The sequence below is a fragment of the Polypterus senegalus genome, chromosome 8 (assembly GCF_016835505.1).
Source record: "Polypterus senegalus isolate Bchr_013 chromosome 8, ASM1683550v1, whole genome shotgun sequence".
In the NCBI taxonomy this organism is placed as follows: Eukaryota; Metazoa; Chordata; class Cladistia; order Polypteriformes; family Polypteridae; genus Polypterus; species Polypterus senegalus.
Genome location: NC_053161.1, coordinates 7,402,561 through 7,421,668, shown reverse-complemented (window position 1 = coordinate 7,421,668; position 19,108 = coordinate 7,402,561). Strand labels below are relative to the sequence as shown.

The 19,108-nt window shown below is 37.1% G+C and overlaps 1 protein-coding gene across 3 annotated transcripts in view; it reads left to right on the top strand.

The window, feature by feature from the left end:
• The window catches only part of ddx11 (DEAD/H (Asp-Glu-Ala-Asp/His) box helicase 11), a 148,754-nt gene that overhangs the window by 108,755 nt on the left and 20,891 nt on the right, over positions 1–19,108 (top strand). For all 3 annotated transcript variants that reach the window (XM_039760653.1, XM_039760654.1, XM_039760652.1), the window contains 3 exons: positions 76–210; positions 7,406–7,518; positions 9,115–9,187. In XM_039760653.1, the coding sequence (XP_039616587.1) occupies positions 76–210; positions 7,406–7,518; positions 9,115–9,187 (321 nt within the window). The remainder of the gene's footprint in view (positions 1–75; positions 211–7,405; positions 7,519–9,114; positions 9,188–19,108) is intronic.

The window sequence follows — 19,108 nt, the reverse complement described above, 5'->3', positions numbered from 1 at the left end:
TTTATGATAAAAGATGCAACATTTAGGTAAGAATTAAAATTCTGTTTCTTTTTTAAAAAAAATATGTATTTTCAGCTCATTCCCCTGATAAAAAGAAGCCTGCAGATGAACTGCAACCAGCAATGGCCTCTCCCATGTTTCAGCTAGAAAGTTTTCTCTTTGCTCTAACCAATGCCAATAAGGATGGACGAGTTGTGGTGCATAGACAAGGTTAGTGTAAACGCTAATTTTGTTAAGAGGTGAACTGCATTGCTTTGAACTTTTTTCTTTTTTAAGAATTAGAATATGATTAGAAAAACATACGTGGTGTTTTGTTATCAAGAGATCAGTGTTGTAGAACTGTCAGCTTAAATGAAAAGGTTAATTTAAAATTTCACATTTATCTCTGTTATTGTCAGTGTTGGTGTGCTTGTGAGTGGGACCCCGCGATGGTCTGAAATGATAAAGGGGCTGGTTCCTGCACCCAGTGCTGCCAATATAGACTGTGCCTCCAATCAGATTGAGGTGGTTTAAGTGGGTTTGAGAATTTTATTTTATGTTATTAGCGAAAACAGGCCACCACAAATCATGCCTCTCATTATTGCACGTTAAATGTTGTAATAATGAGAATTTAATCTGGAACGAAGGAGATGATTTTGGTATCAGTTGTGTAGCTATTAGAAGCTACTCTGCTTTATTAAGACAAGATAGCTTTTTAAATGTTTCTCTCTGCTAAGCCTGCTGATAGAATTTTATTGCTATTCAAAACAGTTGTTTTTTTTATTATAGATTTTTGATAAAAGTTTTGTTTTTATGAAGAAAGCTTATACTTCAACCAAAAATATTTTTAATCTGTTACTTACAACAGAGTATTAATCTTAGCATCAAACAACATGAGCAACAGCCGTATAGGTTGTACATTAGGGCCAACTGTGTAATGATCCAGTTACCTGGCACAAGAAGTCATTGTGTATTTATTTCTTTATACAGTGGAACCTCGGGTCACAAATGTCTCGGACAACGTACAAATCGGGTTATGTCCAAAAAGTTCGCCAAACTTTTGCATCTGTTCACGACCACACACTCGGGTGACGAACAAGCTAGTTTCCCTTCCAGTTCGTACGTGCCGATGATTTCTGCACACGTTCAGTCTCTAACTGTGCATTCCCTGTGCAATGAGAGTGAGGGAGCACGAGAGAGAGAGAACGCGAGAAGGCAGTTAAAGAATGCACCGGGCTCGTTTTTAAAGAGACTGCAAGGTTAGTTTTTTCTGTTCAAGGTTTTCTCAGTGTTATTCAATGTTTTTACATTTTGTTTACTATTACACTGTGCATTCTATGGTATAATTAACTATTTTTGTGCTAAAAAATCTTTAAAAAAATATATTTACATACAGCTTTTGCAGTCCGGAACGGATTAATTGTATTTACATACAATCCTATGGAGGAAATTACTTCGGGTTGCGACCAGAGTTTTGGAATGAATTATGCTCATGAGCCGAGGTTCCACTGTATACTAAGAATGCAGCATGCAATAATAGTAATGGAGAATGATGTACAATACTTTACTATCAGTAAATCTGGCATGATTGGTCACAGGTATAGGAGAATTATCTTACATTGCAAGTTTTTTTTTTTTGTTAATGAATAATCATTCTCAATACACAAATACCAGCTTTTTGGCATTACATTTACATCTGCTATCTGCAGTATCATTTTTATTTTTTAAGATGATATTATCTTCATAATAGTTAGCTTAAGTGGTTTTCACTGTAGTTGCCATCTAAAATAACTTCACACACAACTTCACTGCTTTTTACTACCGTGTTTCCCGGAAAATAAGACCTACTCTGAAAATAAGCCCTAGCATGAATTTCAGGCTGCTCTGTAATATAAGCCCTACCCCAAAAATAAGCCCTAGTCAAGATTGTCAGCTGAAAAGTAAGGTGCCTAGGGCCAGGTTTATACTTCATACGATGACGCGTGTGCCCAAAACATCCATTAAATTCCGAGGACACCTTGCCACAATATCTCTGAAAAGGATGTTTAATGATTACATCCATCAATTCGGGGATGCACCCATTCCTGCAGCATTGACGCAAAACAAACAAAATCTCTGGATGGGGCATCAGCTCATCGCAAGGTGAACACAAGCACACACATACACAGCCATCATTGTAGCTTCACCAAATCCCCAAACCTTCATGTCTTTGGAGGGTAAACTGAGCACACTGTGGAAACCCACCAGGAAAACATGCAAACTCCAGGCAGAGATCACAAGGGACGGGACTCCATGCGAGATAGCAGCACTACCACTCTGCCAACATGCCACCCCACTTGTGTAACTATTAGCAGTATTCATTATTTAAACAAAGTTAATGATTTATCTGTAAATGTAACATACATATTTTAATGCATTTCATCATGAAGGTGATATCAAGTATAAATCTAAGAGTTCTAAATGTGCAGAGAGCTGGAACATTATAAATTTAATGTGTTCTGTGTGGTGATGTTGCTTGGCACTGCTTTCAATGCAGGAGGATGCTCCAGAAGCATGTAGCGATTTAACAACTGGGTCGGTTTTAAAATAACGTTTACGATGGTCTGCTTTAATGGCAAAGTAAACTACGGGATTAAAGAGGACATTTCGAGTTTAAAGCTTGCATTTCCACTTTAATCACAAAATAAACATTTTCATTATGTCCTTATTTTCTTTTTCTCTGTGGCTCAAATACGCTGCCGTACATTCTGATGGTATTGTAAAGGTGCAAAAAAGACGGCACAAAAGATGGTATGTGAGACTTTTAAAATGCATCGTGTCATTACTTTGGGGAATATGCAACACTTGAATATCAAAACACCACATATTCATTTGTATGTTGGCATTTTGCTTCAGCATATTGAACCATTCATCAAACATCGAAGCATGCACATCGATCCTGGAGGATCCTAAAAGCGTAGCAAGAAATTCAGGCTGAAATTCAGGGTTTGAATGTGGAGAGTTTTGATGATATTCCAGAAGAAGATGACATGACTGTATTTGGATAAACGTATATTGTTGTACATGAATAAATATAAGCTATCCCCTGAAAATATGCCCTAGTGCAACTTTTGGAGCAAAAATTAACATAAGACCCTGTCTTATTTTTGAGGAAACACGGTAGTAGTTTGTGATAGTTAGAGCAGATGACATTTTTATGACATATTATATAATCTCTTTAGTATATTTTTGTGTTTTCTTACTCCTTTCAGTGCTCTTTGAATAATAGGATTTATGATGCCATCTTAATTTGTTTAGCACTTTTTGCTTACTTTAAAGTGAAGCAAATATATTAGCACATCTTCTAGTAATAGTTAATTAAATATACTGTGAGCACTATCACAAGTCCTATTCATTAATTAAACAGTGATATTCAAATAATTCAAATATAAAGAACATGATTTTTTACGTGCATTTGGATAATGTAGAAAAAAATAGTGGTGCCTCTCAATTTACCAAAGAATGAATTAACAGGAATGATACAATACTCTAACGGCCTTTCTCTACACTGACATGTCACAATTTGAAATAATCTAATAATGGCAAAGCTGTGACATGGGTGCATACTATCTTGTCTTTAGCAAAGCCAGAGAAATGCAGGGGCGCATAACCTCCTTCAGGTGCTTGGAATCTTGCATTTTTTCACATCCGTGCTCACATCCACTTGAACATGGGTGTGCAGCTTATTATAGTTTTTTGCAAGTATTTTTGGTCCCCTCTTTTTTTCTTATGTACCAGTGGATGGAGGTTTTCTTCTTCAAAATATTGAGGACAAAATCGAGTTAACTGAAGTTCAAATATATTCAAATATTTACTTATTTTAATGTGAAATTTTTGATTATTTTTTGGCAAATATGACAGCCCTACTGCACAAAGTTTAACTTTCTGACGCTGAGCAAATTGGCATGCAAATTCCTGTGTATACCAGCCATGAGTTTATTTTCTGTTTCTATTATTATATGTAGTAATCCTTTTTTTGATAGTTATTCTGTGGATTGTCAATTTATAAGGTAAATGGTCATATATCAGTAAACAACATTACATTGATTAGAATTATAATATTAATCTCTCTATTATTAAAGAAAATCTTGAGACGAGACTATTGGCAAGAAATGTTTTCAAGTTCCACTCTCCTCTCAACCATTTATGGTTAACAGGCCACGCCCATGGTCCTCTCACCTGTCATTCATGTGAATGCTTTTGTCAGACACATTTTCTGAACTCTCAGCTGTTATAAATTTTTGTGTTTTCTTCACTTTAAGTTCCGAATAAAAGAAGACTTATTATGTCCAAGTCTTACTGAAGAATTTCATCCTGAAGGGTTATCAACAGAAGAAATGAGTACACAGGCAATCCTAGCACTGAGAAACAATGAAATCAGACAAATTAACAAGAAAATTGTCGATCGATTACATGGCAAATTGGTTAAATGTGTATCAATAGACTGTGCTGAAACAGTTGGTAGTGATGGTGCAGAAGATGAAAACATCAACTTACAATATCCCATAACCGTACCGTTAACACCATCCGGTCTTCCACCTGCCGAATTACTGTTGAAAGAAGGATGTATCGTAATGTTACTATGGTTTAAATTTTAACAGGCAACAAGAAAGGTAATGTAGTACATCTTCTGCGGATAACATTAGACACCAAAGGAGATCTTTTTTTTTTTTTTTTTTTTTAGTTTTTTAATTTTATTACAATCCATACAAAGCAATCAAGTTTTTACAAAAAGAAAAATTGAGTTAAGAACAGATCGATCCCCACCCCTGAGAGAGAGCAAGCCAAACGGTGTAAAATTTAAGGCTTGTAAACATACCTAAATTAATAAATTCTCTGTGCTTTATAAACTTATTTTAAAATATTACTGATTAGATCCTGCCATGTTTTGAAAAAAGTCTGTACGGATCCTCTAACTGAGTATTTGATTTTTTCCAATTTCAAATAATATAACACATCGGTTTCCCACTGACTTAAAAGAGGAGAGTTTGGGTTCTTCCAGTTTATCAGAATGAGTCTGCGTGCCAAGAGTGTAGTGAATGCAATCACAATTTGTTTGTCTTTCTCCACTTTAAGCCCCTCTGGAAGAACCCCAAACACAGCTATTAATGGGTTAGGAGGGATTGTGAGTCCAAGGCTGTCTGAAAGGTAATTAAAAATTTTTGTCCAGAATAATGTTAATTTGGTGCAGGCCCAGAACATGTGACCCAGAGAGGCTGGGGCTTGGTTGCAACGTTCACAGGTTGAATCATGCCCTGGAAACATTTTGGAAAGTTTTAGTCGAGACAGATGTGCTCGATATATAATTTTGAGTTGTATAATTGTATGCTTTGCGCATATGTAGCTCAAGTCATTTCTCTACATTGCTACTTTCCACTCCTTTTCTAGATAGATAGATAAATAGATAGATACTTTATTAATTTTCTTTTCTGATATATTAATTGAGAGATCTTTTTCCCAGTGTCCTCTTGGATCTTTGAAGGGAAGGGATTGTAAAATGATTTTATATATTGCAGAGATGGAGTCTAATTCCTTGAGATTGAGCAATTTTTTTTTCCAGCATGGATGAGGGTGCAAGATGAGGAAAATCTGAAAGGTTCTGTTTAACAAAGTTCCTGTTTTGAAGATAGTGAAAGAAATGTGTAGCTGGAATGTTAAATTTGGAATGTAATTGTTCATAGGATGCAAAGACGTTGCCTATATAAAGATCTCTAAGCAAGTTAATTTCAAATTTCTCAAAGGAGATCTTGATATGCCATTTGTATTAAAATGTTTACAGTTTCCCGTTAGAATAGCTTTTGCTATGACAATTAACAAATCACAGGGACAAACATTTAAAACATCGCTTTATTTATTAGAGAGAAAGAAACGATATTCACTCACAGGCAGTTATACATTGCGTTATCATGATGTAACTCCAATCACAGAATCAAAATTCAGTGTGATATTGATGAAAAGTTTTACTATTTTTTTTACTATGGTTAATTACTCGCTGTAATGTAAAATAGGTATATTATGCATATGTAACAATTTCCATGAAAATTGTACATTTAATTGTAAATTAAATTGTACATCCGCTTCCACATACGCAAGCGGCAGAGCTGCAAAGTGTCTATCACGTAGCGCCTGCCCGGGGGTTGATAAGCGAAGCAAGCAGGGGGCAAAGCCCCCTAGTATTGTAAAATATTAAGATGTTACTCCTGAGTTTACAGGTCATAGCTTTTATGATGATTGTTTTATGTTCGATTGTTCTATGTATCATGTCAAATCTCTAAATGTCAAAAAGACCAAAGAAATAATATTTGACTTGAAGAGGTAGAAATCTGCACGTTCATCTATCATTGATCTAGGTGAGGAGGTAGAAATACTCACTGAATATAAATACTTAAAAACTAAAAAAAAAAAAAAAAATAATATTAATATTAAAGTCTTAACTGGAATATATATACAAATAACTTATACTGTTAATGCAATTGGCACTTATTTTTCCCCTGTAAACTCAGACTATATAAAGTGGACTGTCATTTTATCGCAGTGTGATCCAGTTTATCTTCATTGCCTGGTTTAGTGGTCTGACAAACCAAACTTTATAAAAGCTCCAGCGGATTACCAAACATTCAGTTAAAATTATTGGGGCTGACATAGATTATCTGGTAAGTGTGTGTCAGAGGGGAATGCTGAAAAAACTGGAAATTATCTCAACTGATGACAGACACCCATTACATGCAGAGCTTAACTTCAATAAATCAGGGAGGATATTTGCTTTAAACACACACACACACACACACACACACACACACACACAAAGCTCTAGAAATTCCTTTCTTACCAGTGTCATATATCTTTTTAACAAGGAATTATAGAGATACAAAAATAATTCCAGAAGTTTAGAGTTTTCCTATGTAACCTTTTACCTAAATGTACACAATCAAACTGCTAGAAATAGTTTTCAAATGATATAAATATTTTAGAATTTTTGTATAAGTTTTAACCTGGTCTGGTCACTGTTTGTTTTATTTAATGTCTTTTATTGGATGCAACTGAGAAGGTAAATTTCATGCTTTCTTGTCTAAACATGGCTAAATAAAAAACCTTGAAACAAAATATATGAAAGTGTGTGTGAAGTTATGCGAATTAAAAAAGAGGAGAGACCTATGCTACTGGAGAGCTACTGAAAAATTTTATTTGACCTCCTGGATCTGGCCCACTGACCATAATTTCTGCACCCACATTGAGAAAATGCATAGTTTAATTTGAAGATAATGTTTAGAATATTAGTGTAATAAGATTTAATGGTTGCAAAATATTTTTAGTTTGCCAGATACAGTGTTATAATAGGATGTTCAAAGTGTTCTTTGCTGCTTATGTGCTAGTTTTTTTGTTGTAGGTACTGTAGCTCAGAGCTTCTTGAAATTTCTGCTCCTGAACCCGGCTGTTTATTTCTCAGACGTATTGAAAGAATGCAGAGCAGTTATAATTGCTGGTGGAACTATGCAGCCTGTAAGTAAATACCACACTGAAGTTGTGTTCTTTTTTACATTTGAAAAGAATTTATATTCAGTTTATAGTCCTGTTGCTTACCACATAACTATACTCAGCAAAAAAAAGAAACGTCCCTTTTTCAGGACTGTGTATTTCAACAATAATGTTTTAAAAATCCAAATAACTTTACAGATCTTCACTGTAAAGGGTTTAAACAATGTTTTTCATGCATGTTCAATTAACCATAATCAATTAATTAACATGCACCTGTGGAATGGTCGTTAAGACCTTAACAGCTTACAGAAAGTAGGCATTTAAGGTCACAGTTCTAAAAACGCAGGACACTAAAGAGACTTGTCTACCGACTGTGAAAAACACCCAAAGAAAGATGCCCAGGGTCCCTGCTCATCTGCGTGAACATGCATTAGGCATGCTGCAGGGAGGCATGAGGACTGCTGATGTGGCTAGGGCAATAAATTGCCATGTCCACACTGTGAGACGCCTAAGACAGTGCTACAGGGAGACAGGAAGGACAGCTGATCATACTCGCAGTGGAAGACCACGTGTAACAACACCTGCACAGGATCGGTACATCCAAATATCACGCCTGCGTGACAGGTACAGGATGGCCACAACAACTGCCCGAGTCACACCAGGAACACACAATCCCTCCATCAGTGCTCAGACTGTCCGCAATAGGCTGAGAGAGGCTGGACTGAGGGCTTGTAGGCCTGTTGTAAGGCAGGTCCTTACCAGACATCACCAGCAACAACGCCACCTATGGGCACAAACCCACCTTCGCTGGACCAGACAGGAGTGGCAAAAAGTGCTCTTCACTGATGAGTCACGGTTTTGTCTCACCGGGGTGATGGACGGATTCGCGTTTATCGTCGAAGGAATGAGCGTTACACAGAGGCCTGTACCCTGGAATGGGATCGATTTGGATCGATGGCTAGGGCCATTCCCCCCAGAAATGTCCAGAAACTTGCAGGTGCCTTGGTGGAAGAGTGGGGTAACATCTCACAGCAAGAACTGACAAATCTGGTCCAGTCCATGAGGAGGAGATGCACTGCAGTACTTCAAGCAGCTGGTGGCCACACCAGATACTGATTGGTACTTTTGATTTTGAGCCTTCCTTCATTCAGGGACACATTGTGAAACATTTTTAGTTTATGTCTTATGGTGTTGACTCTTTTAGTGTTCATACAAATATTTACACATTAAGTTTACTGAAAGTAAAAACAGTTGAAAGTCAGAGGACGTTTCTTTTTTTGCTGAGTATATAATCAATAAAAATAGCAGTATAAGAGATTGAAAATGGTTATGGAACAAAACATAAAGAATCTGGCTAAGCTAGTGTAACTGTTTGGTTTAGTGGTCTGTAACAAAACAAGCTCAGGTCCATCATCTGTACAAGTATATTTGGGAAAAGTGTTGGGCAGTGTTGCATATGTTTTGACCCAGAGTAATGTATAAAGAGACTGATTTTAAAAAGGCTTAAATGAATTAAAACTCAGGAAGATAAAGTCAAGGAGATAATTATAGAAAGACTGATAACTAAAGGTACAGCTTTATGTCCAGTTTCTACTTCATGTTATTTGTTCTTCATTTCAGATAGCTGATTTCAAAGAGCAATTGCTGTTTTCAGCCGGTTTGAGTCCTGACCGCATTGTTGAATTCTCTTGTGGTGAGTGTTACTAGTATTTTATATAAAGTTATACTAGTCATCACACAGATGCAAGGTGAGGAATATAGGTGAAGATTTATAACACCTGTGAGCATACTGTGAGTTTTAAGTTGGAGAAAAATGTAAAAATAAGGATGTTCAGCAACTTAATCATTACTGCAATTTTTCTTATAGAGCCTTATTTATTCTTTCAAAGATAAAGAAATCATTCAAATGATTGTACTTTGAAAAGATCATTTTATACATTTCTATTTAACTTGGTAACTTGGTAATTAGTCGGAACTTTAGGTGTTGGGGTTTAATAAGAAAGTTGTATTTTTAAATATATTTTTTATATAGTTAATCTGTGTTTTTTTCATTGTGTCTAAGTTTTTAATCTGTTTTGCCATTAACAGAACATAATTTAAAAATAATTTAACTTAAATAGCAGGTTTCTTCAGAAACTCATTAAAAGTGTAACAGTACATATACAATTGCATTTAAATCTGAAGTAATTGCTGGAAAAAACAAGCTTAATTTATAGAATCAAACCGTTCCTTTATAAAATTGCTTTTATGTATTTTTTAATTGAAATATTGTTTTTGAAAGGGCCTTTTCAGTGAACAGGATGTATATCAAAAATGGTAAACAGTGCTCATCAAAAATAATGGGACAGCATATTTCCACAGTAGACAGCTTTCCTATTTAATGAACGCTATGCCAGAGTTCAAAACATAGGGTGATTTGCCCTCTGTGCAGAATTCCTTCTGAGTTTGCTTGGGTTTTTCCTGGAAATTTTGTATTCGTCCCAATTTATGAAGGCAGGCTTTTAGTGAAATTGGCTTCTCTAAACGTCATTTATATGAATTAATTTTCTTAGTTTAATATAGTGAACTGACATCCCAACTCACTGCTGTTGGAGATACTGTTGTCACCAAGGTTATTATACTGTAGTTAACAAACACTAAAATCAAAACTAAAACTATTACTAAAAAAACATTTTCGTAGACTGAAATAAAATAATTAACAAAACCAAAATGAAAAACTAAAACTAAACAAAACTATTAAAGTAGCTGGAAAGACTAACTGAAATAAAATAATAATTTACTATTTTAAATTTTTTTTAATTTAAGTTTTAACTCTAAAACAGAAAGTGATCCACCAGGGCGGCTGTTTACACAGCATTTGCAGTGACAAAGCATGCTGAGTGCAGGTGCGTAAAGCATGAGAAATAGAAAGCAATTTGCGGGCAGCCTTTCGTTTTGCTTATTGTACATCAAGATGTAATTCAAACGGCTGAAATTAGAATGTGCTAGTCAACAAAACGTTTACCATATGGACAGAAAAATCACATGTGAGTAATGTTTCAGTTTATTTCTCAGATGTCTGCTTTTTGTTGACAGCAATTCACCAGCCACTTCGCACAAGAGAAATCGTTTTTACTTTCTCATATACGAAGTATAGAGAAAGTATAGTAATCATAAAAAAATTTGACCTAGATATTTTGTTGAATCTTGAAGTTCTAAACTAACCAGTGTCCAACAATACTGTTGTTTGGAATTGTGTGTGTACACGCCCGCGCGAGTGTGTGTCTGTGTGTAAACATGATAACTCAAAAACACAATTAGATAGATGGATGAAATTCGGCATGTGGTTGTTACACAACAATTGTACATCTGTATTAACTTTTGGGCCAAATCCATCACCCGGAAGTGGTACTCTACCTGAACACATACTCGATTTTTTTATTTTTTATTTATACAGCTGCAGAGTCTGATTTATTTAACTTTACTTTTAGATAAATAGATTTTATTAATCCCAAGGGGAAATTCACATACTCCAGCAGCAGCATACTGATAAAAAACAATATTAAATTAAAGAGTGATAAAAATTTAGTTATAACGGACAATAACTTTGTATAATGTTAACGTTTACCCCCCTGGGTGGAATTGAAGAGTCACATAGTGTGGGGGAGGTACGATCTCCTCAGTCTGTCAGTGGAGCAGGACAGTGACAGTAGTCTGTTGCTGAAGCTGCTCCCCTGTCTGGAGATACTGTTTAGTGGATGCAGTGGATTCTTCATGATTGACAGGAGCCTGCTCAGCGCCTGTCACTCTGCCACGGATGTCAAATTGTCCAGCTCCGTGCCTACGATAGAGTCTGCCTTCCTCACCAGTTTGTCCATGCGTGAGGCGTCCCTCTTCTTTATGCTGCCTCCCCAGCACACTACCGTGTAGAAGAGGGTGCTCGCCACAACAGTCTGATAGAACATCTGCAGCATCTTATTGCAGATGTTGAAGAATGCCAGCCTTCTAAGGAAGTATAGTTTGCTCTGTCTTTTCTTGCACAGAGTATCAGTATTGGCAGTCCAGTCCAATTTATCATCCAGCTGCACTCCCAGGTATTTATAGGTCTGTACCCTCTGCACACAGTCACCTCTGATGATCACAGGATCCATGAGGGGCCTGGTCCTACTAAAATCCACCACCAGCTCCTTGGTTTTGCTGGTGTTCAGGTGTAGGTGGTTTGAGTCGCACCATTTAACAAAGTCCTTGATCAGGTTCCTATACTCCTCCTCCTGCAGCCTATGATAGCAGTGTCGTCAGCAAACTTTTGCACATGGCAGGACTCGTGAGTTGTATTGGAAGTCTGATGTAAATAGGCTGAACAGGACCAGAGGAAGTACAGTCCCCTGCGGTGCTCCTGTGTTGCTGACCACAATGTCAGACCTGCAGTTACCGAGACGCACATACTGAGGTCTGTCTGTAAGAGAGTCCACAATCCATGCCACCAGGTATGAATCTACTCCCATCTCAGTCAGCTTGTCCCTAAGGAGCAGAGGTTGGATGGTGTTGAAGGCGCTAGAGAAGTCCAGAAACATAATTCTTACAGCAGCACTGCCTCTGTCCAAGTGGGAGAGGGATCAGTGTAGCATATAGATGATGGCATCCTCTGATCCCACCTTCTCCTGGTATGTGAACTGTAGACGGTCGAGGGAGTGGCGAACCTGTGGTCTCAGGTGGTGAAGCAGGAGCCGCTCCATGGTCTTCATCACATGTGATGTCAGAGCGACAGGCCGGAAGTCAATCAGCTCACTAGGACATGATACCTTTGGGACTGGGGTGATGTAAGATATTTTACAGAGCCTTGGGACTCTCCCCTGTTCCAGGTTCAGGTTAAAGATGTGTTGTAGAGGACTCCCCAGCTCCAACGCACAGGCCTTCAGCAGTCGAGGCGATTCTGGACCCACTGCTTTGCTGGCACGAAGTCTCCTCAGTCTCTCTGCTTACTTGGGCTGCTGTAATTGTGGGTGGGGGGAAACTCTCTCGTATGCTGGTATCAGCAGAAGGATGGGTGGAAGGTGCAGTACTCTAAGGTGAGAGTGGGTTAAGGTGGTCAAACCTGTTAAAGAAGTTGTTCATCAGGTTTACTCTCTCCACGTCTCTCAGTGGTGGCACCCCGCTTCAAGCTGCAGCCAGTGATGATTTTCATTCCATCCCACACTTCCTTCATGCTGTTATTCTGCAACTTCTGCTCCAGCTTTCTCCTGTACTGTTCCTTCACTGCCCTGAGCTGGACACGGAGTTCCTTCTGCATGCGCTTGAGCTCATGCCGATCACCTCCTTTAAAAGCCCTTTTCTTCTGGTTCAAAAGGCCCTTGATGTCACTTGTAATCCATGGCTTGTTGTTAGCATAGCAGCGTGCTGTTCTTACTGGAACTACAATGTCCACACAGAAGTTGATGTAGTCAGTTGTGCAGTCAGCAACCTCCTCAATGTTCTCACTATATGATCCCTGCAAGATATCCCAGTCCGTAGTTCCAAAGCAGTCTCTCAGAGCCTGGTCTGCCTCAGGGGACCACTTTCTGCTTGCTCCCTCACACTTGTTTTGTAGTGAGGCTGAAGCAGAACAAGGTTATGATCTGCTTTCCCAAGCGCAGGCAGCACGGTGGCTCTGTATGTGCCTTTAACGTTTATAATAATTGTTCAATATACAGTATTACTAATTTGATTTGTTGTTCATGGTTCCTTAATTAAATAATATAAAAATATAATCATTGTCTTGTGGTTTATTCCTCAAATATCCATCCCCATATCTGAGTATACAAAAAAGTTGAGGGGAGACCACTCCCGGGTTTTGAAAATAAAACGACACTGATTGAGAGATTGACAAGGTCATCAAACAAAACCAGCATATTGTTGCTGACCAATCACTTTTGCTTTAAAAACATCGTTTAACAATGAAGCGATACAAACAAAGGTAGAGAGTCTGACAAGTGATGAAAAACTACTAATGGGTTTTTGTATTCATTCCATATTTATTAATTTATCTTTTTTAGTTTATATTCACAACTCAAAATACCTGATATTGTGAAAGTAATCCATTAGCAGAATTCTATTTTAAAATATTTGTCTCCCTTTTTTCAATGCTTTTCACTCTCAAAATAGATAGTTAAAATATCATATTCTTTTTGTTTTTAACATCAGCCTTATCATGCATATTGCATACCAGGGATTTTTCCTGCCTTGCATCCAAACCTGCTGCAGTAGGCTCCAGGTTTCCTGCAATCCTACTCTGGATAATCAGGTTAAGATAATGTATATGTTGTTCTTAATCTCTGTTGTTTTGTGCCTGTCCATACTCTTATTACCTGCTCTTGCCCTGGTCATTATGGGTTTACTGTTCTTATGGTGGGCTATTCAAGACTCACCACCCCTAACCTTGACACTACATGCTTGTTGTTCTTTGTTTCCCTCAATACAGCTAGGTGAGGTCTGCACACTGATTTAAGTCTAAGAGCCCTGTTCTTCCTAAGCCCCTGTGATTTTCATTAGAAAACATTTATAAAATTATAAAATTGTGTGAAATTGTTCATATTCAGTGTCTAGTTTTGATTATGCTTGTTTTTATCAGAGAAAAACAAAACCAGATAGTAAACCATGTAGTGTAGTAAGTTTCCACTAACATTAAACTCATATCCAAATCTGTTAAGTGTACAGTTCTGTCTGATTGTGACACAAAACTAACTCCATAGACGCTCCATGCCATAATTACTAAAACTAAATCTGAAACTAAAATATATAAAAAGTGTCTTTGTGAAATAAAAACTAAACTAAAATTAAAAATACACAATGAAGGAAAACTAAAACTAAACTGAATTTCCAAGTAAGGTCAGAAAAAATATAGAAATAAAAACTAATATAAAAAGGTAAAACTATAATAACCTTGGTTGGCACCTGATGGAGATTCTGACCAGGAAAAGTAGATAGAGGAAATGTATAGAATATGTACAGTTCCAGTAATCCTAAAGTTGACAAATCCTTGCAGATTTAAACATTTATGGATAGTATAAATCTACAGGATCTCATTTTTAGTAATTTTGTTACTTCCAAGTAGTTCTGGTTTGGTGCTTAGTTTGCGACAGCATTCAATTTTTGCAACTTGAGTTTTTTGAATTTGTTTCTTTTCATTATAATTTGCAGCAAAAAAAAACGGAAAATTGCAAGCTTGTGTTTCCCATCCACTCCCTCCCTGCCTACACATTCCTTATTTCAGCCCTGCCCACATCAGTAAAAAGTGCACTTGCTTATTTACAAGCCTATAGAGTGTGTGTTAAGAAGAACTTTCAAATAACTTGATCGATAAAAGCTGATAGTATCCAAGCAAGTAGATTAAAAACGTGTTTCTAAAATTGCACATATTCCTTTACAAATGTGCTTAAAAAAGGAAGAGCATATGATCAAAATTGAAAACGGCAAAATTTCAGGCAATCAAGAGACAAGACATATAGATGTAAAAGGGACTTAGTGACTACTTAACTTTTGTCTGTAGTATGTTTCCCGCAGAAGGCAGGAATCCAAAGGCAGATGTTCACCTCAACAGACTCCTTTAATATCTGTGTTAAGCCGTTCAAATTTAAGGGTCTCTTAAACTGTTGATATACACCCTGGCTTAAATATTGGGTACATTAACTTAAGCACAATGACAAAAGCTTTATTTGGAAGGTTAGGTCTTGTAATCCCCATTATAGCTATGTTACTGTTTTTAAAAATTGAAGACCACAATTGCAGTCTCCCAATACAGAAGTACTATCTAAACGTCCATGCTTAATGACAATAAGGTGTTTCTTCCCACCATTATAATAAGGTCATTGTTAATTATAGCAACTAAAGGCTATAACCTGTTTTTATTTAGCTGGCTGAATCTTCTCAAATAAGAAATTGCAATTTAATGATACAGAGATATCAGTTAGCAACATTTAGCAACTTATATATTTAAATCATCTGTTAATATGATAAATCATTAAATACAGAGTTCTGATTGTGTTATCAATAATATTCTATAAGTAATTAATAACAAAATAATTTAATATTATACAGTATACTGTATATATTTTCTTGCATCAAAATAAGACCAAAATACTGTATTAACTGGACAGATTCTCTGCTCTGTAAGTGGCTAGTTGACTATCCTCAGAAATTGTTTAGAAATTTAGCAGATAGTCTAAATGGTAGAGATTGTCTGCAACCGTGCAGAAAATTAAGTTTAGTATTTAACTGCTTCAGTGTACTGTACATTATATACAGTACTTGTGTATTTAATGTGCATATGTAAAGCATGTAGCAATGGTGAAACATACAGTGGAAATCTAATTGGCTGGATTATAGAATGCTAAAGTAACACACAGTATGAAGAAGTATGTTATAGACAACTCCCCAAAAATATCCCAGAAACATCAACCAGCATTATATTATCTTACCACTATTGAGGTTTCTGGGCAACAGGGAATGTTTTGCAATTGTACTGTAAATCTAGAAACAGCAGTTTAAAAAGAAAAGTAGAAAAAATTAGCTTTCTTGAAAGACAGTTCTAGACAGTAAACTTGATTTGGGTAATGGACATTCTTTATGATGTTAAAGAGGAGGATCTAAAGAACTATGTGTACTGTAGAAATAAAGGGAATTGTGAAATGTTCACAGTGCCCTTCTCAGGGATTTGTCACAGAGATAAAAGGTAAGACCCAAAAACCAACATCAGCTGAATTTTACATTAAGCTTTTTTATTCCTTAAATCAGTTTAGTGTTGGCCATTAAAATGCTTTAAATTGATGTTATGTTCACAGAATAGCTGTAGACTGTCTTGGTGCTAAATCATAAGGTGAAGTTTCATAGCCTACACGACTCTAGAGGTGACTTGGCAGTGCTGTTAGCATTTAGTATTTTAAGGAGTCTGATGGTAAGATTTCAGATGTTTAAAATTATAATATTATCAGGGAAACGGTAGTTTACAAAAATACTGAAACTTGGTTGTCAAAATGTACCATACAATTCCATTCTCTCAGTGTGTTGCCTTAAAAGTGTATTAAAGCGTATAAAACCTTATAAAATGATAATTTCCTGAATTTTTTTTACCTAATTTGGCACATCTTTAGAAAAGCATTTATCAGTTCAATGAAATGTAGAAGATGCACACTTCATAAATACTAGTGGAGGAATTTTTTTTTTTCAGCTTTTGATAAGATTCAGGTACAATGACAGAAAAATTACAACTATAGAAGGTGTGGACCACCCGGGGGCGTACATCTCCCCAACTCTGACACAGACAAATGCAGAGCCCAGTCTTATCACACAGCATGCCTTTATTTTAAGTGGTAAAGCGCTTTTCTTTTTGCTTCCCACAGCAGCACAGTACAAAGCACCAAAATTACAGCACAATACAACACAGTCGTTCTTTTTTCTTCTCTCTTTCTCTTTGCCTCCACTCCTTCTCGCAAGCTTTGTCTTCCACCTCCCGACTCTGACTCGTTCCTGTGAGTCTGGCAAGTCCTTTTATATTGACCAACCAACCAATCACTGCCCCTGGTGGCACTCAGCAGGGCTGAGATAAATTATTCCAAATCCAATGGTGCCTTGTGGGAATCAGGGGCACCGCTGCAATCCAGGGGCCTCATGTATAACACCGTGCGTAGAATTCACACTATGACATGGCGTATGGACAAAAGCGGAAATGTGCTTACACACAAAAAAACCCAGATGCATAAATCTGTGCGCACGGCAACTTCAACGTTCTTCTGCTACATAAATCCTGGTCAGCGTGAAAGTAAAGCATGTGCACACGCCTGCTGCCCCACCCCAACTCCTCCCAAAATTACGCCTCTTTGAACATGCAAATCAATATAAATAGCCCTTAAGCTCAGCCTTCTGTGAAAAGGCAATGGCAAAAGCAAGAGTGGAAAATAGAAGAAATTCAGCGAATACCAAGTGGAGGCAAAGAAAAACTTACTATTTGTTGGTTTAAACAGTGGTATAAACAACAAAAGGAAGTTGATCGAGTGACATAGCGTGTCAGAGAAACTCATGTTCACAAAGTCGCACAGTGCCCGAAACAAAAAAGAAGTTGTCAGATATAAAAGTTGCCATGAAAGGCGAGTCGTAGCCCACCATCTGAGTGTCATATGAAAGCTTATTAGTGTACAGAGAAAAAAAAAAGGCACACAGTGGGGGAAAAAGCATGAAATGTCAACTTCAATCTCTAAATTTCCACTTTAATTACATAGTTTATTTTGTCATTAAAGTAGAACATCATAAACTTAATCTTAAAATCATTTAATTTACTAGTTTCTCAATCCCATCGTAACTAAAGTAGTGCATTAAATGCTTTGTTTTGTATTTGATCTTCTTTGTGCTCTATGTGTGTGAATCACTACGTGCTTCTGGGCTTTCTCTTCCTCCGACAGGACACAGAATCCATTACATTTGTGATATTACAGCTCTCTGAATAATTAAAATACTGAGATGTATATGTGATATCATTTTCATGATGTTAGGAGTTAAAGCATGTTATTAAAAATTGGAACACCGCGGCACAGTGATTGTTCATGTCTCACGCAAGATGCTTGTTGCGCCATGTGCTACCTTCGATGAAATAATTTATTGTAGCAGTACTGTCTGTTTCAAACATACTAACCTCCAATTCATGTCCTTACTTTTCTTTCTCCAAATACCCAATCGCCACACAATCAGCTCAGTAATAGACATTAAGCCATCTGTAACGCCGATTCTTCAAAACTTTTAAGGAACATCTAAACATCTTTGTAGCACGTTTAATTATTCTATTCATCTATCCTTCCAGTGTTGCAGCAGCACCAGCAATAATACAGCGTGAGGCAGGAACAATCCGTGAAAGGAGCGGCACCATGTAGTTAAAGTTTTGTCTGTATAATATAATAAACATATTTTGCGGCATTTCATCTTAAAAATGATATCGTCATCATATGTAAATACGCACTTTATAAAGTGGCTCAGGTTGTTCAATATTATGACTGTAGTGCAAGTTTACAATGAGGTAATTGTACTAACTGTATAAGTACAAACAGTTCTACATGGAGCACTTGATGGACTAATTGAGGGCGTTTAGAGTTCTTGGGATGAAACTGTTTCTGAACTGCGAGGTCAGTACAGGATAGGCTCTGAAGCGTTTGTCATATGAGAGCAGTTCAATAGACAGCATGGCTGAGACAGCATGGCTATTTGGAATAGTTTGACCATTCTGTGGACCATTATATTGTTACAGGTTAATTACAATCAGATGCATTAAACTAATAAACAATATGCTGTTAATTTCAGTGTATTTATAAAGCCGCGTCAGGGATGTGGATCTAAAAAAAGAAAGGATAACCACACAGGAACAGTAGCAATGCTTTGATGCTAGGTGCCGCCAGTCTTCAAAACCGAGCATAGGACTTGCGTACGACAGGGTATGAGCTACCGTGGAAATGTGCGTGGCTTTACGGCAAGTTTAGGTTTTATACATCATGATTTGAACATGGAAACGTTCTTACGCCACAATTTTGTGCGTGCGCACCGTTTATACATGAGGCCCCAGGGGAGCTGCTGTCTAGCGTTCCAGTGGAAGGCAGTGCCCTAAAGAAGCTGCCTTCCC